The following is a 23,381-nucleotide window of genomic DNA, read 5'->3' on the forward strand; positions in this document are numbered from 1 at the left end:
ATTATTTTAAAGTTGGTTATTAATAGTTGTTCAAATGAGGCATATAGTATTTAGCCTAAACTGACATTGAACAATCTCATTATGCTACAAAAATAATCCATACACTTTCACTGCTTAATTGCCTATAAACTGTTTTTCATTAAATTGTTTCCTACTGTGTTTTTCTGCCTCCTTGTAATGTCCTTCATGACATCCTGAACCTCTCCATTTTCCCCTCACTTCTGTTTGCTTGGAACAAGCAGAGTGAGTGTTAGTTGTGGTCATGTGCACTGGTCTATGCACACTAAAAATCCTATAGTTCACAGTCCATATTCACCAGGCCATCTTGGGACCGAGCAAAAGTGTAGCTACGTTCCTGCATACATTGAGACAATAGAGAAGGAACACAGCCACCCTCTAACAGGAGGCTACTTTTTGAGTTAAGGGCTGAAACCATTTAAGGAAAACAAATAAATGCACATTTTTGAAGGGGAAAAAAAGTGCTTTTATTTTTTTCCCCCCACAGGAGCCTTTATATGGTGTGTGTGTGTGTGTGTGTGTAAACACACAAATCCCTGTCCTGTCAGAGGAGAGGAGACAGATTGTGTAGTAGGAACAACGATCTGTCTCCTCTCCTAGTCAGTCCAATCCCCATACAGTTAGAAGACACTGAGGGAACACACAGTTAACCCCTTGATCGCCCCTTAGTGTTAACCCCTTCCCTGCAAGTGACATTTACACAGTAATCTGCATATTTGTAGCACTGATCACTGTATAAACATCAGTGGTCCCAAAAATGTGTCTAGTGTCCGATCTACCCGTTGAAATACTGCTAGAAATCACAGATCACTGCCATTACTAGTAAAATACGAATAAAATAATAAAAATGCCATAAATCTTTCCCATAGTTTGTAGATGCTATAACTTTTGTGCAAACCGAACGATGTACGCTTATTGCGATTATATTCTTCTACATATATTAAAAAAAAAAAAAAATTGGCTTAAACTGGTGAAGAAAATTTGTTTTTTTTTTTAAAAACATTTTTGGGGATATTTATTATAGCAAAATGTAAATTATTATTATTTTTTTTTTTTATTGTCAATCTTTTTTTGTTTATAGCGCAAAAAATAACCGCAGAGGTGATCAAATACCCACAGAAGAAATCTCTATTTGTGGGGGGGGGGGGAAGGATGCAGTTTGGGTACAGCGTCGCACAATTGTCAGTTAAAGCGACGCAGTGCTAAATTGTAAAATGTTCTCTTGTCAGGAAGGGGGTAAAATCTTCCCGGGCTGAAGTGGTTAATACATACTTGAATATTTAATTTTGTTTTTATTATTTAAGGTACTTGTATAGCGCCGTCAATTTACACAGCGCTTTACATATAAATTGTACATTCACATCTGTCCCTACCCTCAAGGAGCTTACAATCTCCAAATTCCCTAACTCGCATTCATATACTAGGGCCAAATTAGACAGAAGCCAATTCTTCTACCAGCATGTCTTTGGAGTGTGGGAGGAAACCGGAGTACCCAGAGGAAACTCACGCAGGCACAGGGAGAACATGCAAACTCCGGCAGGTAGTGTCGTGGTTGGGATTCAAACAAGTGACCCTTTTTACTGCTATGCGAGAGTGCTACCCACTACACCACTGTGCCGCCCACATAGGGCCCAAAAAATGAATTGATTAATCGGCCTGCATACAGAATGCATTATTTTGTTTACATATCCGGAAATACAATGCAGCACACATACAGCTCAGTACACCATGCATACATGTCAGTAAGTGCCTGAGAACTTGTGAATGTGTGAGGAACAATGCCTCATGGGACATGTAATCCTGGGCAGGAAGTGAGTGGTTCTAAAGTCAGAAGTTTTGTTTCCTTGCTAAAGGGGTACTCTATATTGCACTTTGCAGCTTGCTATTGGGATACTCTGAAGGCAGGAGGAGCCAGTAGCGTTGGTGGGGGGTGGGGACCCTAGAAGAGGAGAATCGGCTGCTCAGTGCAAAACCATTGCACAGATCAGGTAAGTATATAAAAATAAATACTTTAAAGACTGTGCAGGGAAGATTAGCATCTGAAGGTAGAGGCTGATAGACTGAAGGTTAATTTAAGGCATTACAATTACATTTTAAAGTAAACGTTTACCAGTATTGTGCATTATATTTAACCACTAGGTGTCGGCGCTATAGCCGAAAGACTGCTACAGCGCAGACTCCAGTTGCCGGGAGTGCCATCTGTCAGTGCCACTTATTAGTGCCATCTGTCATTAGTGTTGCGTGTCATCAGTGCCATGTATCCGTGCCACATCACATGTCCTTGTTCTGGTGCTCCAGGGCCTTCAAAAGTGTAATGGGTAGTCAAGAAGTTAGATGTGTAATTTATGCTCCTAGAACATGTGACCATGCTCCCTGCATGTTGGGCCTCTCTGTGGCCAGGCTGTGAAAAAGTCCCACACATGTGGTATCGTAATACTCAGGAGGAGTAGCAGAAGGTTTTGGTGTGTCATTTGTGGTATACACATGCCATGTGAGAGAAATAACCTATTACAATGACAATTTTGTGGGGAAAAAAAATCTTCCTTTTGCAATGAATGGTGGGAAAAAAATAACATCAAAAACCTCACCATGCCTCTTACTAAATACCTTGGAATGTCTACTTTCCAAAAAAGGAGTCATTTGGGGGGTATTTGTACTTTCCTGGCTTTTTAGAGTTGCAAGAAATAAGGCCACCAGTACATCAGATGTGATCAATTTTTTATGATTTGCACCACAACTTGTAGACTCTAACTTTCACACAGACCAAATAATATCCACTAATTTGGGTTATTTTTACCAAAGCTATGTAGCAGTATAAATTGTGGCCAAAATTTTTGAAAAATGTATAATTTGCAAAATTGTATCACAGAAAATGAATTTTATTTTATTTTTTTCAAAATTTTCAGTCTTCTTTCATTTATAGCACAAAATATAAAAAACCCAGAGGTGATTAAATACCACCAAAAGAAAGCTCTATTTGTATGAAAAAAAGGACAAAAAAAAACATTTTTAGGTTATATGAGTAATTGTCCTTCAAAGTGTGAGAGCACTGAAAGCTGAAAATTGGTCTGGTCACGAGGGGGGTTTAAGTGCCCAGTTGTCAGGTGGTTAAAATGATGAAATCCATGAAAAAAAAGTCTCAGCTTTTAGTACTACTTTAATATAAAAGATTTAGATCTCCCTTCCACCCTTCATATACAGTGCCTTGCAAAAGTTTTCGGCCCATTGAACTTTTCAACCTTTTGCCACATTTCAGGCTTCAAACAAAGATATTAAATTTTTATTTTTTGTGAAGAATCACCAACAAGTGGGACACAATTGTGAAGTGGAACGAAATCTATTGGATTTTTGAAACTTTTTTTAACTAATAAAAAAATGAAAAGTGGTGCGTGCAAAAATTATTCGGTCCCTTTACTTTCAGTGCAGCAAACTCACTCCAGAAGTTCAGCGAGGATCTCTGAATGATCCAATGTTGTCCTAAATGACTGCTGGTGATAAATAGTGTGTAATCAAGCATTGTGGGCAAAGTTCAAGGGGGCCGAATACTTTCGCAAGGCACTGTAGCTTCATGTCTGCCTTCTAGTTAAAATGCCCATATATCCTACTTCTGGGGGTGTGTGTGTGTGTATATATATATATATATATATATATATATATATATATATATATATATATATACAATTTACTTTCACTGTTTCCCAGTATAAATAAATCTTACAGTAGCGATTATCTTCTCTTTTTGTACTATAATGGGCTAATTTTAGTTTTTTTAACCCCATGATGACTGGTGATCCAAAAAAAAAAAAAAACATACTAAACATCTTAGGCCTGGTTCACACCTATGTGTTTTTTGGTGCTTTTTGCAGAAACACTACAGTTCATTTAACATGGTTCACATCTGCTTTTTTTTAGCCACTGCGCATTTGGAAAGGGTCAAGGACGTTTTTCAATGCAAAACAGTGCTTTTTTGGTTTGACAGACTTCATTGGAGAAGCTTCAGAAAAATGTGTGGTTTTGCAGCAATTTGCATTTTTAATCTGCCCAACAACAAAATGGCAAAAAAAGCATAAAAAATGCAAAACTCAAATCGCAGCAAAAAGCACTGTAGAAACGGATCAAACTGCATAGGTGTGAGCCAAGCTTTATGCTGGCCATACACGTATCGATTTTTGGATGAGAATATTCATGCGAAAAATCTTTGTACATTCGCTGAACGAAAGAATGTCATTTGAAAATTTCACTACCTTTTTTAACATTCAGTTTTAAAATTAAAGTGGGGTACCCCCTAAAAAAAAAAAATTAAAAGTCAGCAGCTACAAATACTGCAGCTGCTGGCTTTTAATAATCGGACACTTACCTGCCCCAGGGTCCAGCGATGCGGGGGAACGAAGCCCCCCCCTCGCTCCCCGCTCCGCTCGCGGCGCCGTCATGCATACTGTGGGCACCCGGCTGTGGCTTCACAGCCGGGCACCCACTGCGCATGCGCGAGCGGCGCAGGGCGCCGTGATACGCCGTACAGTCACCTGGGACACGTGACAGGTCCCAGGTGAATGTGCGGCGCGAGGGGAAGTGATGTCACCAGCCCGGGCAATGAAGAAGGCAGACTACGAGGGACCCCCTAGCAACCGGTATTTAGAGGTGAGTAAAAATTTTTTTTTTTTGCCAATTATTTTTTTTTGATTTTTTTTAAGAATTTTAAGTAGTTTTATTTTTTGGGGGGCAACACCACTTTAATGTAATTTCTGAACGAAAACTACATACACTGTCTGAAAACTCCTTTGACCAGGAAGTTTTCTATTCTGCTCCTTCGAATTGCCACTGTGGTTGAAAAGAACATAGATTTGACCCCACTAACGACTAGAAAATCAAACAAACGTTCTTAAAATTAAATTTTTTATTTTTTTTGAAGGAAGACATTGTTTTTGTATGACCAGCATATACAGGGCTTTTTTTCAGCGGGAATGGGGGGGGGGCTGTTCCGCCACCGTCACCACTGACAGAAAGTGGTGCTGGGGTGTGCTGCAGGGTCTATTGATACTCGTACTGCTAGGGGATCTATTCTAGCTGGAGGGTATCTATTTTTGCATGGTGGTCTATTGTTTCTGAGTAAGTCTATTGTTGCTGGTGGAAGACCTACTCTTGCTGGGGGTGGGTCTTATATTGCTGGGGAGTCAGTTGTTGCTGGGAGAGATCTATTGTTGAGGGAGGGGGTCTGTTTCTGGCTGCCAGAGAATCTATTGATGCTGGTTGTGTGGAGGTCTGCCGTTGCTGCTGGGAGTCTATTGTTGCTGGGGGGGGGGGGGGGGGATGTTTTTGGTGGGGTGGTCTATTGTTGCTGGCTGCAGGGGTTCTATTTTACTGCTTTTCTTGTTAATTACCAAATTCCTTACTGATTACTTAGCACCACAAATTGATACTTGGTTCTGTATTGTCTAAAAGGGCAGTACTGGGAGGTGGGATGGGGATGGAACCAAGGAACACTGCTTGGAGGTGGTTAGGGGTGGTGAAAAGGGGTGGCTCAGAAAGGGATTCCTGCACCTATTCTTTGAGAAAAAAAGCCCTGAGCATATAATATATTACAGTTCTGCCTGAAAATCGGCAAAACAGTGTTCTATTTTTTTTTAAATAAAAAAATTGATTGGCTTCTGATGATATTTACCAGATTCAACCTCTAATAGTATATAAAGTACATGTCTTCTGTCTGTCCTCAGTGGATTAGAGATTTTGCTCCCTAACCATATAGTTGGTTATGTATATTCACCACTGCATAGAGATATGTAAGAATAAACTGCCTTTATTAAAATATACTTTATATATTAACTAAATGATAGGCCACACTTTTTTTAAGGTTATTAACCTATTAATCAAAACAATAATTGGCCAACTAATCGATTATCTCAATAATTGTTAGTTGTAGCACTACTTGAATATAAAACAGAGTTTAGTGCCACGTTAACTACCCAGTATGTGAGTTTTTTTGACTGACACTGGAACGCATTAAATTTGACTTTTTCAGGGATCTGTGCCTGCAAGAGGCAGGTAAATTGAATTGTGTAGTCAGAACAACCACTACTTTAATGAAATTAGTGTCCAAAATCACATGTGAATAGTGAAAGATGGCACTTTTTATACCCAAGCTGCTTGACCTGTAAAATTATTTTTCTGCCAAACAGTGCCTGATTTTGATAACATACACTATTGTGCTCTACCTTCACCTCTGCACAGTAAACAAACCTATTAATCCAGGCGGTCCTTTATATTATAAGAGGTTTAATATTAATACTAGGATTTAAAGCAGCCCTCACTGACATTAACATTTTTGTCTTCTTCCAATTCAGGATCTTCAGCCATCTCTTTTGATCAGAATTAGGCAACTTCCACACATGCACAGAAAATAGCATTCATTCTGGCCCAGAGAATGCACGCAATGCTCAGTATACATTCTAAAAGAAGAATGCAAACATGCAGTTAGGTTTGTTGTATCACAGAAAAGACATGACAGAAGACCTTGTCTTTTGCAATAAAGATTTTGTATAGTCACAATTTTTTTTTTTTTCCGCAGTTTTTTGTTTTTAGTTGCAAAAATATGAATATACTCCACAATCTGCAATAAATAGTTTTAAGTTTTGAATAACAGGACAGGATCACTTCATTTATTTGTCTGGTATGACCTTTTGTGGAGTTTAACTTCCTTTTAAAGTAGCCATCCCAATTGTTATATGTGATAGGTAGAGCTTGTAGACTTCCACTTGCATTGCAAATTCTTTTTCCTTTTGGTGAGTTGAAGGGGAAACATGGTATTATGTGCAGTCATATCTGAGCACATTATTTAGGGGGATTTACTTTCATATGTACACTCTCCCTTCGTAAGCTGTGCTGTTCAGATTTCATTTTGTTGTCTTTTCCTGTTGTAGGTGAGTGCAAATGGAAATGTCTTGCGCAGTGAAATAGTTGGATCCATCAAAATGAGGGTATTTCTCTCAGGAATGCCTGAATTACGCCTTGGATTAAATGATAAAGTTCTCTTCGACAATACAGGGCGTAAGTAAATTAACTATTCCTGATACAATTGTATTATATATTTAATAGCACATCAAATTAATCATGATGACTTTCAATCACTTCTAATTCCTTTTTTTTTTATCAAAGTGCTCTGCTAACACGTAAAAAGACACATTTTATTTCCTGTGTCATGGAGCTGTTAAAGCTGATCTCCGGCCTTCAGCATTGCACAGTTGTACAGGCTCCTGTGCTGAAATGTCTTACTCTAAACACTGGCAAAAAAAGAGGCAAGGTCCCTCTTCAGGTATACCATCTTCCAGCTCAGTTAAGCCTTTTTTTTTCTTTTGTTCGTCACCTCAGATTATGGATGAGCCTGTGGAGTATCACCGAAGATGTCATAGGACCTGCATCTTCTAGCCACTCCTCCCCCCACTCCTTTTGCTGTTGTAAGAGGTATTGGAAAAACTTCCTCAGGCATATGAAGAAGCAAACGAGGATTGGAAAGTTTTGGATGTATCCTCTCTGGCGGTATCTCAAGGTCCAGGGCTGTCCCAGAATACCACAGTGGGCTTAGGAAGAAGCAAACTTGATTTTTCTACTGGGCACTGTGGGCAGAACTACATTCTTGCCCTCTCAGCTGTACACTTTCTGGTGTGGAAAATTGGCAGGCGGACTTTCTCAGTTGTCGACAGCTCTTCTTGGGGAAATGAGCCCTTCGCCCTGAGGTGTCGACAGAGATTTGTCTGCAGTCGGGTTGCTGGATGTCGATCTCTTGGTGCCTAGATTCCACAACAAGCTGGACAGGTTTTACTCTTGGACCAAGAACCTTCAGGTGTTTGTGTTGGATTCCCTTGTGACTCCTTCATCTATGCCTTTTCTCTGCTGCAGCTTCTTCCTTGCCTTTTGTCCAGGATAAAGGTGGAGGGCATTCTAGTAATTCTGATCGAAGCATTTGAAGATGATTTGCTAATCATAAATATTCTGTTCCGTGTATAGCAGCCACATTCTCTGTTTCATTCTTTTAGCATGGCTCTTATGCATCTAGCAGATTTAACAAATGTTAGGGAGAAACGGTTCTTTATGCAACAGACCCATTTAGAAGTGAAGCTTTATATGTAGTGTCTATCGGTTAATTATTGCAGTGCCTGTGATTCATATACACCTTGTCATTGGGATACTTTTAATGCTAGAACATTTATGATTTAAAAGTACTATAATATAAAACATTTTGTACAAAAAGCATATCTGTTTTATCATTTTGTTCATAACTACACGTTTAGTCTTAAAAGTAAGTTTAACAGTAAATGCTGGTAGACAGAAAAAACATTTCTAAAGGTCTTGTTGGGAGCTGTAACTGAACTGACCAGGGTTAATTTGTATGATTTACATTCTTCTAGGTGGGAAGAGCAAGTCTGTGGAGCTTGAAGATGTCAAGTTTCACCAGTGTGTTCGCCTATCCAGATTTGAAAATGACAGGACTATATCCTTCATACCTCCAGATGGAGAGTTTGAGCTCATGTCTTACCGCTTAAACACTCATGCAAGTGTCCTTGTATATTAAAAAATTGTGCTAGCATGTGGTACCACACAGAAGTGCTATGGCAGTTTTTATTTATTTTGTTATGCTATGATTTTTAGTTTAAAATATAGCTAAAGGAATTTTTTTTATTATTTTTTTTGGGGGGGGGGGGGTTGAATAGAGTGGAGATGGATTAGAATACCTGTCAGTTTTTTATTACCCTCTGTGCTTGTGTTGGGGAGATTCACCCTCTATTTGTCCTGTTTACTATTCTCATTAAAAAAAAAAGTTCAAGAAAATCACAAATTTTGGGTTATCTCCAGAACAATAATAGAGGGGAAATCTTTGAATGTGGGCACTAGTTCTGGTGACCTGGGGGCCCCAAGGGATTCCCTTAATTTGCAGGGATTTCCTTTCACCTCCTGTTTTGGCTATGGGACAGGAAGTGAAGCACCACCAATGGAAAAATAAACTGACGGGTTACTCTATCCGGGGGGAAAAAGTTTTGTCTAAAGTTTTACTTTAACACCCCCCCCCCCCCCCCCCCCCAGGGTTAATTGCTCATTAAGTCTAGGGCTAGAGGAGTAAGCTATAGTTGTAATGGCTTCTTTATACCTCTGCCAGTGGCTTTCATTTCTCTCTGATGGTCCAACTTGTAGGCAGCCTTTTGCCATAATCGCTTCCAATGCAGTACTGCTGGTTCTGCATTGCATTTAAAGACATTCATGTGTGACCAGTTCAGTTGACAAGTCGCACAGCGTGGTGTGAGCCTTCCCGAAGTACAAGTTAAATATTACACCTTATTCTTCTAGCCCTAGACTTTAAAGCGGAGTTCCAGCCTCTAAAAAATAAAAATAATGTAGCTGCTGACTTTTAATATAGGGACACTTACCTGTCTAGGGATGCCACGATGTCGGCCTCCCAATGGCTATTCCATCAGCTCGGATGCAGGCGCTGGCATTGCAACTAAGGCTTCACTGCCGGTTTTCTACTGCGCATACACGAGTCTGTGCTTTCTGAATGGTCCCGTTGTCTTCTGGAACAGCAGGTCCCAGAAAGCGGCAGAAATGACATATCTCGCCGCAGTGGGGAAGGATGTAAATCAAGCAGGTAAAACATAATGGACACAAAGCAACAAAAAAAATACTAAATCCGAAAAGGAGGGGTGTGGGATGGTCTATTCTTCAAGACATAGTTGCAGTTTAGCCTGGAACTCCACTTCACTATAAGCTCAGAATTTACCCCATTCCTGACCAGAGCACTTTTTGCAATTCGGCACTGCGTCACTTTAACTGAAAATTGCACAGTCATGCGACGTGACACTCAAACAAAATTGACGTCCTTTTTTTTTCTCACAAATTCCTTTTTACATTTTGCTGTAATAAATATCCCCCACAAATATATTAAACAAAAATATTTTTTCCTCAGTTTAGGCCAATACGTCGTCTTCTACATATTTTTGGTAAAAAAAAAAAATCACATTTATTGATTGGTTTGCGCAAAAGTTATAGCGTTTACAAAAGAGGGGATAGTTTTATGGCATTTTTATCAATAATTTTTTTTTTTTTTTTTACTGGTAATGGCGGCGATCAGTGATTTTTATTGTGACTGTGACATTTTTGACACATTTTTGGGACCATTGTCATTTATACAGCAATCAGTGCTATACAAATGCACTGATTCCTGTGTAAATGACACTGGCAATGAAGGTGTTAACCACTAGGGGGCAGTGTAGGGGTTAAGTGTGCCTGGGGAGTGTTTCTAACTGGGGGGGGGTGTTGCTACATGTGACATGTCACTGATCTCTGCTCCCGATCACAGGGAGCAGAGATCAGTGACACTGTCACTAGGCAGAACTGGGAGATGCTTGTTTACGTTAGCATCTCCCAGTTCTTCCTCTCCATGAGACTATCGCGGGTATCCCCGCAGCAATAGTCAGTGGGACCTGCGACTCGACTTACGGAGCTTGGCGCAGGCCACCTCTTAAGGGGCAACGTACAGGTACGTTAGTTTGTTAGTTAAGTCCTGCCAACGTATATCGGTGTAATGCGGTCGGCAAGTGGTTAATGAGCATTTAACTTTTGTAACATAGGCCCCATTGCAAGGATATTTTTTTTTCTGAAAATGGTAGTTGCTGGGCTGTATTGCTGATCCAATGACTTTATTGCACTAACTTGGAACAGTTACACAGTTACAGCAGCGCTCTGAGTAACATCCAAAGTGTAGGAGTCATACTTTGGCTCTTACTACACTTTGGATTCTACTCAGAGAGCGCTGCTTATAGTTTTTTTTTTTGTTCCACATTATTCCAGTGTTGTGCCAGCTGCACTGAGTTTGAGCATTATCAACCACGGATTGTCTAGGTCACAGCTATATCCAATCATACATGACCCTATAGTCCTTTGTAGCAATTCAGGATATTTTTTTGGTTCCCCTCCTAATTTCCTGTTGCTTCTCCAGGACAGATGTCCAGGGAAATCTCCTCAGTGAGACATAAACAGAAAAAATAACCTTTTTGGGAGAAATCTAAAAGTTTTAATTTGAATACTCTTTTTCAGGTGAAACCACTCATCTGGATTGAATCTGTTATAGAAAAGCATTCCCATAGTCGCATTGAATACATGATCAAGGTTTGTTCATTTATTACTATTTTGGTTGTTCAAGATGTCCTTTATTAATCACTTCAGCTCTGGAAGGTTTTACCCCCTTCCTGACCATGCCATTTTTGCACTGCGTTGCTTTAACTGACAATTGCATGGTCGTGCAATGCTGTACCCAAATAAAATAGATGTCCCTTTCTCCCACAAATCAAGCTTTATTTTGGTAGTATTTGATCACCTCTGCGGTTTTTATTTTTTGCACTATGAACAGGCCAATCTGTATTCTGCTACATTTTTTTGGTAAAAAAATATCCCAATAAGCGTTTATTGGTTTGCGCAAAAGTTTAAGCGTCTACAAACTATGGGATAGATTTATGGACTTTTTCTTTTTTTTTACTAGTAATGGTAGTGATCAGCGAATTTTAGCAGGATTTCAGTGGATAAATCTGACACGAAGTGACACTTTTTGAGGACCAGTGACACTAATACAGTGATCGGTGCTATAAAAAAACAAAAAAAGATATAAATGACACTGGCGGGGAAGAGGTTGCCAAATCGATTTGCAGGCGCTTCGGCAGCGGTGCCCATTCATTTCAATGGGCAGCGGCGGTGGAAGAGTGGTGTATACACCGCTCCTCCACTGCCCCAAAGATGCTGCTTGCAGGACATCTTTTTAAAGCGGGGCTCCACCCTAAAGTGGAACTTCCGCTGATCGGAACCCTCCCCCTCTCCTGTGTCACAATTGGCACCTTTCAGAGGGGAGTGCAGATACCTGTCAAAGACAGGTATTTACACCCACTTCCGGGCATAGACTCCCGTGGGAGTCTATGCCATTTCCTGTCCTGCCGCGCTGTCTGCTGGGACACACATGGGTCCCAGAGACAGCGTGGACAATTCCTATTGCGCTGCGCAACTCGCGCATGCGCAGTAGGGAACCGGGAAGTGAAGCCGATTTGCTTCACTTCCTGATTTCCCTCACCTAGAATGGTGGCGGCAGCAGCCGAGAGCTGAGCGATCGATCGGCCTTGGCTGCCGGCATTGCTGGACCCCGGGACAGGTGAGTGTCCATTTATTAAAAGTCAGCAGCTGTAGTATTTGTAGCTGCTGGCTTTTAATATTTTTTTCCGCAGTACAGTCACGTTACATTGGGTGGCAGGGGAGGCGTTTTCAGGTGCTATTTTTAGCCCTTTAGTGCCTGAAAGGGGTCTAAATGTCCCTTTCTTCTTAAAGTGGCTGCAAACATCAGACATGAAATGGGGAACAAATCGTATCCCTCTATAATATATACTTGTCTCACTTAAGAGTACTAAGTATCATTTCTGTGTGCTGCTTTGCTCCTCTGCTATCAGCATTAATCACTTCTGACAAGCTTTCCTGAACCCAAGAGAAATATAGTGAGGGGAGGGATCTTCTGCTGATTGACAACCTCAGCTCTGTTCCTGTGTGAAGGGGGATGTGTCTTTTCCCTCCAATTAGCTCTCAAAACTCTTCTCTGCAGAGTAACTTCAGCCCTCTGCCCCCTTTTTTTCTGAACTCTCAGACATTCTTACTCAGCTCTTTGAACAGATGCAGATAAGAGAGAGTTGCAAATAGGTACAACTTATGTAGGAGGATTTGTTTTATCTCTGTGCATCACCTGAGGCCAGTCACATCACTGGTGGGTATATGGCAAGGTCTACAGAGGTCCTTTTTTACCTTAGTGAGGATATTTTTCCTTCCCTTTTTTGTCCTGCCCAAAACCATGACAGAAAATTGTCCTGCATCCTACATTGCCTGGATGTGGTCTGAGCTGTCAGGGACTACCTGGTAGCCATAGTTTCTGTTTGCAAGACTGAGCCTCTCCCTGTGGGCATGAGGGTTAAGGGTATTCTGCTTCCCGCTCTGCCATCAGGTGGATCAGGCAACTCCTCTGCAAGGCCTACACCCTTATGGACAGCCTTCCTCTTTTTTTTCAGGGTAGATGTTAAGGCGTCAGGTGATGCGAGCTTCGGCTGCAAGGTGCTTCAAGCTGTTGGAGTTTTTTATTTTTTTGTTTAACCACTTAGACGGGACCATTTTGCTGGTCAAAGACCAGACCACTTTTTGCGATTCGGCACTGTCTCGCTTTAACTGACAATTGCGCAGTCGTGCGACGTGGCTCCCAAACGAAATTGATGTCCTTTTTTTCCCACAAATAGAGCTTTCTTTTGGTGGTAGTTGATCATCCCTGTGGTTTTTATTTTTTGCGATATAAACAAAAATAGAGCGACAATTTTGAAATAAACACATTATTTTTTACTTTTTGTTATAATAAATATCCCCCAAAAATATATTTAAAAAAAAAATTCCCTCAGTTTAGGCCGATACGTATTCTTCTTCTACATATTTTTGGTAAAAAAAAATCACAATAAGCTATTGATTGGTTTGCGCAAAAGTTATAGTGTTTACAAAATAGGGATAGTTTTATGGCATTTTTATTAATAATTTTCCCAAGTTCGTCTTTCAGGACAGCCACCTTAGAGAGACACTGGCTCCTCCCTTCTTAGGAAACACCGCCTTCATTTCCATGATTTAAGCCTCATCCTCCCTCCGTTCCTCAGTTATGGTGTTTCCTCCGGTGGGGAGACTCCGCTAAGGAACCTTAGCTAAATCAGTTGGCGAGACTGAAGCTATCCGAGCGGAGCTCCGGCCCCACTCGGCAGTCCGATCGTCTATCTGTCTACTTTCGGCAGTCCGGTCAGCTAGGGAGCTGAATTTTCGTACTGACCATACACTCTAAACTTCGCTTGGGGAAAGCAGGAAGTTTTAGAGGATCATCCGTTCGTTCACCCAGGAGGGTGCTTCAACGGGATAGGCAGTCCGGTCGGCTGGGGAGCCGAACTCTTGTACTGACCTCTTTTACACGCACTCTAAACTTCGCTTGGGGAAAGCAGAAAGTTTGGGGAGGTCCATCCCTTCGTTTCGCCCAGTGGGGCGCTGCAACAAGACGTCCAAGGTCCCCCTGTGTTTACAGTCGGCTTGGAGCTGGAGGCCGGACCAGATGACGGGCGACGTCAGTTCCGGTGGGGGCGGACCTCTTCATTGTATCCGCGTCTTCCGGTTCCGGACGCGGCACGTGAAAGGGGACCAAGCGTTCGGCTGGTGCAGCCTCTCTTTCTAAAGTTGTACAGGCAGCTGTAGGAGGCACGTTCGTACCACTCTTCCTCAACAGGAGAATGTCTGAAGCAGAGGCTCCAAGAGCTGCTGGAGATAACAGCACCAGCCACTCAAAGGTAAAGGGAACCCTGGGGAGGTGTTCCCTTACTTTATAACCAGTAGCTCCACTGGTGTTTCCTCCTTGGTGGTCGGGGGGAAGGGTAGTGCGTCTGGGATCCTGGTGTTGGTTGATCCTGGGGGGGAGCACTCCCAGTGGTCCTCTATGTAGCGCTGGTGTTTCTTTTTCTTTTTAAATCTTATGCTGCTCTTTCTCTTATTTCTGTTTTTCAGAAAGCCACGAGCAAGTCCCCCCATGGTTCTAGGAAGAAGTGTCCTTCATGTAGAGCCTCTATGGGGGATTCCTGGTCCAAGGCACTTTGTAAAGAGTGTATTGAAGGGTTGCTTAGGGAACAGGCAGCAGAACAGGGTGCAGATCTGGCGGCTTCTGTGAAGGAACTCTCTAGTACTTTCCAGTCCTTCAAAACATTTTTCTCCAGTTTCCAGTGGCCTCAGCCCCAGAGCACTCCTACACCAGCGCAGCAGAATGTACCATCTAGCCCAATGGATGTTCCTCCCGCAGGTGGAGAGAACCCAGGGGGCTCCAGAGAGGAAGCTGAGGAAGAAGTTGACAGTGTCGTCTCAGATTTCCAAGGGGAATCTGACGATGAGGGGTTGGATGGGGAATCCAATAGAACTTCACGGTATAAGCTTTCCCTGGAGGAAGTGGATGAGCTCTTAGGAGCTATTCATACCACTTTAGGCATACAAAAGGAATCGAAGACATTGTCACTCCATGATCAGATGTACAAAGGCATGGGGGAACAGAAAAAGCGGGTGTTCCCGGTGCATGACGTTTTGATCGATGCCATCAGGAAGGAATGGCAGGATCCCGAAAGGAAACCTTTCTTTTCTGGGGCATTAAAACAAAGGTTTCCTTTTTCGGAAGAGGAGACTCTGGTCTGGAATAAATCTCCCAGATTAGATGCTGCTTTTTCCCAGGTGTCCAGACACACTGATCTGGCCTTTGAGGACATGGGGGTACTTTCAAACCCTATGGATCGAAGGATGGATTCACTCCTAAAGAAGGCCTGGGATTCATCACAGGGAAATCTTAAGCCAGCCATGGCAGCCACAGTAGTGGCTCGTAATATGGAGTATTGGCTTACCCAGATTAATGCGCACATTGAAGCAGGGACGGCAAAGGAGACTGTTCTATCCTCCTTTTCCATGCTGCTTAAGGGGATAGCATACATTGCGGACGCTTCGGCTGAGTCCGTGAAAATGTCTGCAAGGTCCTCGGCTCTGACCAACTCAGCCAGGAGGGCCTTATGGCTGAAGACCTGGCAGGGAGACAATGCGTCCAAAGCAAAGCTCTGTGGGATCCCCTTTACAGGAGACTTGCTGTTTGGGCCAGGTCTTGAAGCAGTGCTAGATCGCACAGCGGACAAGAAAAAGGCCTTTCCAGTTAAGAGGAAATTAGGGGAGCAGTCAAAAAAGACTCGTCCCCAGAAAAGATTTGAAGCCCCTAGAACTGTTCGGCAGAAGAAAAGTTGGGGGCTCAAGGGCAAGGGGCCTGGGGGAGCAATTTTTCGCCCTCCTGAACAGCCCAAAAAGTCCCAGTGACGGGGTCACAGTGGGGGGAAGGTTGGGGGCCTTTCTCCCACAGTGGGAGATGATCACCTCCAATCAGTTTGTGTTGGGGATCATCAGAAGAGGTTACCGTTTGGAGTTTTCAGAACTCCCCCCTCTGAGACTCCTTGTCACCGAGCTGCCAAAATGCACAGAAAAATCATCTGCCCTTCTTTCCTCTCTTCAGGAGTTAGAGGAACAAGAAGTGGTAGTACGGGTCCCAGTAGGAGAGACAGGCAGGGGCTTCTATTCTCACGTTTTTGTGGTTCGCAAGCCTTTGGGAAAGTTCAGGCTCATCCTGAACCTAAAGCCTCTGAATGTCTCAGTCACCTACAGAAGGTTTCGGATGGATTCAGTTTACTCGGTGAAAGCACTTCTTCCACCAAACTGTTTCATGGCATCGATAGATTTAAAAGATGCATACCTGCATATTCCTATCGCAGAGACCCACCAGCGGTTTCTCAGGCTGGCAGTGAGAACCTCAGTTGGGGTGCTACACCGGCAGTTCAAAGCACTTCCCTTCGGGCTATCCTCTTCCCCCCGGATCTTCACCAAAGTGATGGCAGAAGTTCTGGCATTTCTGCGTCTCAGAGGAATCTCGGTGATCGCGTATCTCGACGATCTTCTCCTGTTTGCTCCTTCTCCAACGCAGCTGACTCGAGATTTACAGAACGCAAGAGACCTGTTGGTAAGCCTGGGGTGGCTTCTGAACCTGGAGAAATCCAACTTAAATCCTTCCCAGAGGGTCACCTTCCTGGGGTATGTGTTGGACTCAACAGAACAAAAAGTCTTCCTCCCCTTAGAGAAAATTCAAAAGGTAGACAAGGCACTGTTGTTTCTTCAGGGCAGCCACCAGATCTCAGTAAGGAAGGTCATGTCGGCATTGGGCTTGCTGACATCCGCACTCCCAGCGGTACAGTGGGCGGGTTTACATTTCCGTCCCATGCAATTATTTATTCTGAAGGTTTGGGACCACAGCCAGGGGTCTCTGGATTCTTTGGTTTCGGTTCCAGATCAGGTAAAGAGGTCCCTCTGGTGGTGGAGAAAGGGAGCAAATTTGTCCCAAGGCCTAGAGTGGATTCTACCAATATCCAGGGTGGTCACAACCGATGCGAGCAGCTCAGGTTGGGGTGCACACCTAGACTCCCATTTGATACAGGGTACCTGGGAGAGGAGGGAGTCGAACAGATCCTCGAATTGGAGGGAGCTGAGGGCAGTGGATCTGGCTCTCAGGACCTTTCAGAGAGAACTCCGGGGGCATCATGTAAAAGTAAGGTCGGACAATTCCTCGGTGGTAGCCTACATCAACAGACAAGGGGGCACCAGGAGCAAAACCTTATGGGCCCTAGCAAAAGCCATCCTCAGGTGGGCCAAAGCAAATGTCCTGTCCCTTTCAGCGATCCACTTGAAAGGAGAGCAAAATCAGGTGGCAGATTTCCTCAGCAGGAAAACACTGAGAGAAGGCAACTGGGTTCTCAAGCAGGAAGTTTTCGAAATGATCACCCAGAGGTGGGGGATTCCTTCGATAGACCTCTTTGCCTCGAGGGAAAACGCAAAGGTAGCCATCTTCTTTTCCATAAACAGGGGAGACGGGGCGTTGGGGGTGGACGCACTAGCACAGAGTTGGGGTTTCTCCAGGTGCTATGCTTTCCCCCCTCCCGTGCTGATTCCGGCAGTGTTAAGGAAGTTTCAGGTGGAGAATACTACCCTTATTCTAATCGCACCTCACTGGCCCAGGAGGCCTTGGTTCTCCATTCTGAAGGGTCTGTCTGTAGAACCCCCTTGGATTCTCCCAATCCGGGAAGATCTCCTGTCTCAGGGTCCAATCTGCTGTCCTCAGGTGGAGCGGTGGAACCTTGCAGCTTGGCTTCTGAGGAGGAATTGCTGAAGGGCAAGGGCTTCTCGGATCGTTTAGTAGCCACTCTCCTAAACTGCAGGAAAAAGGAAACCCAGACCATTTACTTAAAGGTATGGAGGCGGTTCAATAGCTGGTGCTCAGAGAGTTCCTTCAACGTGCGCAGCCCTGTAGCCGTTCTAGAGTTTCTGCTGGCTGGGGCGGATAAAGGTTTAGCCCTCGGAACACTGAAGGGTCAGGTATCCGCTTTAAGCGTGTTTCTAGAAAAGCATCTAGCATCAGACCCTTGGATAATGAGGTTCTTCAAAGCCCTAAGTAGGCAGAGACCTGTTTCAAATTCCCCCTTCCCAGTTTGGGATCTTTCTTTAGTTTTACAGTTTCTCACAGGAGAACCTTTTGAGCCATTGGAATCTTGCTCATTAAAACTGATCACTCTCAAAGCGGTGTTTTTGGTGGCGATCACTACAGCAAGAAGAGTGAGTGAACTCGAAGCCCTTTCTGTTAGGGCACCTTTTTTTCAGGTTTTTCCGGACCGTTTGGTTTTTAAGATGTATCCGGCCTTTTTACCCAAGGTAGCCTCTAGTTTCCATAGAGTCCAGGAGATTGTGCTACCTACTTTCTGTTCAAATCCAGTAAGAGAACAGGAACACATCTTTCATAGACTGGATGTTAGAAGATGTGTCCTTCATTATTTAGATTGCACGAGTCAGTTCAGGAAGTCTGATTCACTTTTTGTGTTATTTTCAGGGGCTAGGAAGGGTTCCAAAGCCTCTAGACGTACGATAGCCAGATGGTTAAGGTTAGCCATTGGGCAGGCTTATATAGCAGGGGGGTTAGAACCCCCAGTTGGGATTAGAGTGCACTCAACCAGGGCAGTGGCAACTTCTCAGGCAGAGTGGGCTGGTGCATCTCCTGAACAGATCTGTAGAGCTGCAACGTGGTCCAGTTTTTCTACGTTCGTGAAACACTATAGACTGGATCTTCTGTCAGCCAAAGACCAGGCCTTTGGTCGTAAAGTGCTGCAAGCAGTGATCCCACCCTAAGGTAATGTGCTCGCTTATCCTCTCTAAGGTGGCTGTCCTGAAAGACGAACTTGGGAAAAACGGAGTTACGTACCGGTAACATCCTTTTCCGGGAGTCTTTCAGGACAGCACCGGTTCCCACCCAGGTTTTTGGAGAACGTCGGGAACTCATCACATGAGACCGTCAGGTAAGATTAAAAGTTTGTTTATTTGACGTGTTCTTGTGTCTCCCCAGTTGGCCGGAGGTACTCTGGAAGAACTGAGGAGCGGAGGGAGGATGAGGCTTAAATCATGGAAATGAAGGCGGTGTTTCCTAAGAAGGGAGGAGCCAGTGTCTCTCTAAGGTGGCTGTCCTGAAAGACTCCCGGAAAAGGATGTTACTGGTACGTAACTCCGTTTTTTTTTTTACTAGTAATGGCGGCGATCAGCGATTTTTATTGTGACTGCAACATTATGGCGGACACATCGGAGATTTTTGACACATTTTTGGGACCATTGACCGTTATACAGCAATCACTGCTATATAAATGCAGTGATTCCTGTGTAAATGACACTGGCAGTGAAGGGGTTAACCAGTGGGTGGCAGTGTATGGGGTTAAGTGTTCCTAGGGGTGTGTTACTAACTGTGGGGGGGTTGGGCTTTCATTTAGTGAACACTGATCTCTGCTCCAATCACATGGAGCAGAGATCAGCGTCACTAGTTGGTAGGCAGAATGGAGAAATGCTGTTTACAATGGCATTTCTCCATTCAGCCGTCCCATGAGATGATCGCGGGTATGCCCGCGGCGATCGAGTGGCAGGGCGGCATTGAAGATTGGACGTACCTGTACGCCAATATGCCTGCCCGTGCCATTCTGCCGACGTACATTGACGTGCGCTGGTCGGGAATTGGTTAACCCTTGTTTTCCTGTTGGTAGTTTTATGTTTGCTATGCTGCCCACCCATGAATATATTGCTTGGGTATGTCTCCTGGTCTATGAATACAAGGCCTGTACTGTACAATAAAGATGAGCGAAATTTTGACTTGCCTATAAATTCTTCTTTTGTACAGGCCCTTCTCCTCTGTCTTGATCCCATCTTATTTATTTCCATAAAAACTGGAGTCTCATTGAATGGGTAGGGTTATAAAAGTATGCTCTAGGGCAGGAGTTTCCAAACTATAGCCTTCCAGTTCAGGAACTACAATTCCCGTCATGTCTGTGAATGTCAGAGTTTTACAATGCATCATGTGACTTATAGTTCCACAACAGCTGGAGGGCCATAGTTTGGTGATCCCTGCTCTAGGGGCATCCCTAGCAAATTTTTGCCAGTGTACAATCTCATAAGTTCCTATGGTCTATGAATGCAAGTCATAAGGAATGTACAGATATGTCAATATTCCCTTTTTCCTTAAAAGGCCTTAGGCTTAGTCCACAAAGCTTTAACACAAGGATTAGGATCTTTATTTTAATTACGTGAGTACTTATCCAATATATATCCAAATATCCAATTGGACTTTTAAAAGAACTGTTACTTTGTAAAATAAGGATCTTCATCTTGGTGGTTAGTTTTGTTAATTGGCACTAATGTTTGACTTGCTGTTGCATTATAATAATTTATTTATTTATTTATTTTTTCAAATCTCTTTTCAAATTGCAGCAACTTATATGTTCTCAGAAAATACTTATTATGGTCTATTTGCTCTTTGTCATAGGCTAAAAGCCAGTTCAAAAGGAGATCCACTGCCAACAATGTGGAGATTCACATTCCAGTTCCAAACGATGCTGATTCTCCCAAGTTCAAGACTACAGTTGGGAGTGTCAAGTGGGTTCCAGAAAACAGCGAGATAGTTTGGTCTATAAAGTCTTTCCCAGTAAGATAAATTACATTTCAATTGTGATTACATTTAAAGGCCAGTTCATCTCTGTTCTTTGACATAAATGGGAGTAGCATCAATTGTTACATACACAGTTACATAGTTAGTCTGGTTGAAAAAAAGACACAAGTCCATCCAGTTCAACCACAAAAAAAAAAAAAATATAAATTAAATATATATATATAAATATATATATATATATATATATATATAAAATAAATATATATATATAAAATTATACCAGCCCATATACCCACAGTTGATCCAGAGGAAGGCAAAAAACCCCAGCAGAGCATGATGCAATTTGCTAAAGCAGGGGAAAAAATTCCTTCCTGGTCCCCCGAGAGGCAATCTGTTTTTCCCCGGATCAACTTTACCTATAAATGTTAATACCCAGTTGTGTGTTTAGTACCCAATTGTGTGTGTTTAAAATCTGATCAGCCATCAAAACAAGAAAAAAAATAAAAATGATCAGCCTAATATTATTGATGAACATGTATGCCTTATTGAACAGTAGAATTGTGTATGTGTAATTTAAATGCTCAGTGATGATTTTTGTATACCGTATTTATCGGCGTATAACACGCACTTTTTCACCCTTAAAATCGGGGGAAAGTCGTGGGTGTGTGTTATACGCCGATCCCCACTGTCTGTGAGTCTAAAATACTGAGGGCAGCACCATATCTGAACAGTCTCCAATAAAGTTGCTTGTGGATGATGCTAACAGTGTGCGACCCTCCTTTTCAGACTTGCATCATCTGCTACAGGAGTGTGGGTGGGCTCTGCCAGTCTGCACCTGCTCTTTACAGTTTAAAGTGATATTAACCCTTTTTTTTGGGGGGTTTTGTTTAAAAATAACAAACTTGTTATACTTACCTGCTCTGTGCAGTGGTTTTGCACAGAGCAGCCCAGATCCTCCTCTTCTCGGGTCCCTCGTCAGCCCTCCTGGACCCTCCCTCCTGCTGAGTACCCCCACAGTTAGCAGCTTGCTATGGGATCACTGAAGCCAAGATGCTGCTCTGTGTGTCAATTTAGACCTAGAGCTGTGGTTCGACCCTGCCCCCTCACTTATCATTGGCTCACTGACTTTGACAGCTGCAGTCTCAGAGAATGAGGGAGAGTCCCTGGACAGCCATGGTTCTCATGCAACATTGCTGGATCAAGATGAGGCTCAGCTAAGTTTTAGGCAGGCTGCTCCACCACTTTAAATCTTAAAGGAGAAGTACAGCCGAAGCTCATTTGGCTGCACTTGTCCTGTGGGTCACAGGGGTGCAGTTCATTCTGTACTCCTGTGACCTGTTTTCAGCAGACAGTGGACTGATGCCTGCTGTTGGCTGATGTCACAGAGCTGGTCCAGGCTCGGGAAGGATCGTCACCATGTGGTCGGGATCCGCCCACATGCCTTTGAGCAGCTCTTGGCAGGCCCCTGAGAGCCTGAGCCAGCCGCTCCCGTCCCCTCCATAGCTCAGCGCTCCAGTGAGCATGGGAGGGGGGGGGGGCAGAGCAGAAAGCCAGTGACTTATTATCACCAGTCCTCTGCTCACAGCTGTGAGAACCAAGTGATCAGTGGTGTTTGATGGCTTGTTTCTCAGTGTTAGAGCCGACGGGGGACAGATGCTGCATGATTCGCAAAAAATAAATAAAAATCCAATACTTTTAAGTTATTACTAAAACCAGTAATATTCAAATAGAGGCAATTATCTGATACTATATAAATGTATTTACTCTTTATTGTATTAAAAATGCAACCAGCTCTTTGAGGGGAACTACAATGGTGATGCGACCTGCGATGAACGTGAGTTCGAAAGCTCTGGCTTAGAGGGTTTGTATGTAGTACATAAGCATCTGGAGTCTTTAGTAGCAACCAGTTATCTTTGATTAACTTCCTGGTAACCCACCCATGACAATTCCCATTAGCATGAGGGCCATTTATTACTGTATTTAACGTATATGGTAATTTAGAGCTTTTGTTTTCAGTTGGGGTAGGTTTTCTATAACCTGTTTGTGGCTCACAAGAGGACAGATTGCAAATCTCTGATTTAGAAAAAACGTATCCTTTTTTGTTTAGGACAAAATGCGTGCATTAACGTTTAAAAAGTTACTTTACATAACCGTGCTGTCAGAGAATAATGCTTGCCCTTATTTCTGATAACTGAGATTATGTTCATTATCCGCTATAGCCAGGAGCTCCAGATTTATCTGCTCCATTTTTTTAAATTTACTCTACAGGAAAAGTAGCAAAGGAAACTTTAAAAAAAAATCTATGCATCCTGGGGAAACCACTTGGAATCTGATTGGCGTAGGCAATGCAATAGTGCTTTTTTCTTCTTGCCCACTTTTAATAATGAGTGCCATGTGGAAGCACAGCACATTTGGGGCACAGTAGTGTCTTGACTCAAATAGACTTTTCCAATAAGCACATAAATATGTTAACGATTTTTGTTTTATTTAATTAAATGGTGTATGACCATATATACATATGTTTTGTAGGGTGGAAAAGAATATCTCATGAGAGCACACTTTGGTCTCCCTAGTGTGGAAGCAGAGGACAAAGAGGGGAAACCACCCATCAGTGTCAAGTTTGAGATCCCTTATTTTACCACTTCTGGAATCCAGGTATGCATAAGCTGCTTATCTATTTTTACAGCAAAACCCTGGTGTCCAACACTGGGTAGCAAGTTATTGGGCAACGGTTTGGAAGCAGTAG

The 23,381-nt window shown here is 43.1% G+C and overlaps 1 protein-coding gene across 3 annotated transcripts in view; it reads left to right on the forward strand.

The window, feature by feature from the left end:
* Positions 1-23,381, forward strand: part of AP1M1 (adaptor related protein complex 1 subunit mu 1) — a 179,900-nt gene that overhangs the window by 150,028 nt on the left and 6,491 nt on the right. For 2 of the 3 annotated variants that reach the window (XM_077475957.1, XM_077475959.1), the window contains 5 exons: positions 6,933-7,059; positions 8,418-8,560; positions 11,098-11,169; positions 20,513-20,671; positions 23,165-23,290. In XM_077475957.1, the coding sequence (XP_077332083.1) occupies positions 6,933-7,059; positions 8,418-8,560; positions 11,098-11,169; positions 20,513-20,671; positions 23,165-23,290 (627 nt within the window). The remainder of the gene's footprint in view (positions 1-6,932; positions 7,060-8,417; positions 8,561-11,097; positions 11,170-20,512; positions 20,672-23,164; positions 23,291-23,381) is intronic. The other variant, XM_077475958.1, reaches the window with a different exon arrangement.

This window comes from Lithobates pipiens, unplaced genomic scaffold (assembly GCF_037356315.1).
Source record: "Lithobates pipiens isolate NorthernLeopardFrog02 unplaced genomic scaffold, aLitPip1_a1.2 Scaffold_13, whole genome shotgun sequence".
In the NCBI taxonomy this organism is placed as follows: Eukaryota; Metazoa; Chordata; class Amphibia; order Anura; family Ranidae; genus Lithobates; species Lithobates pipiens.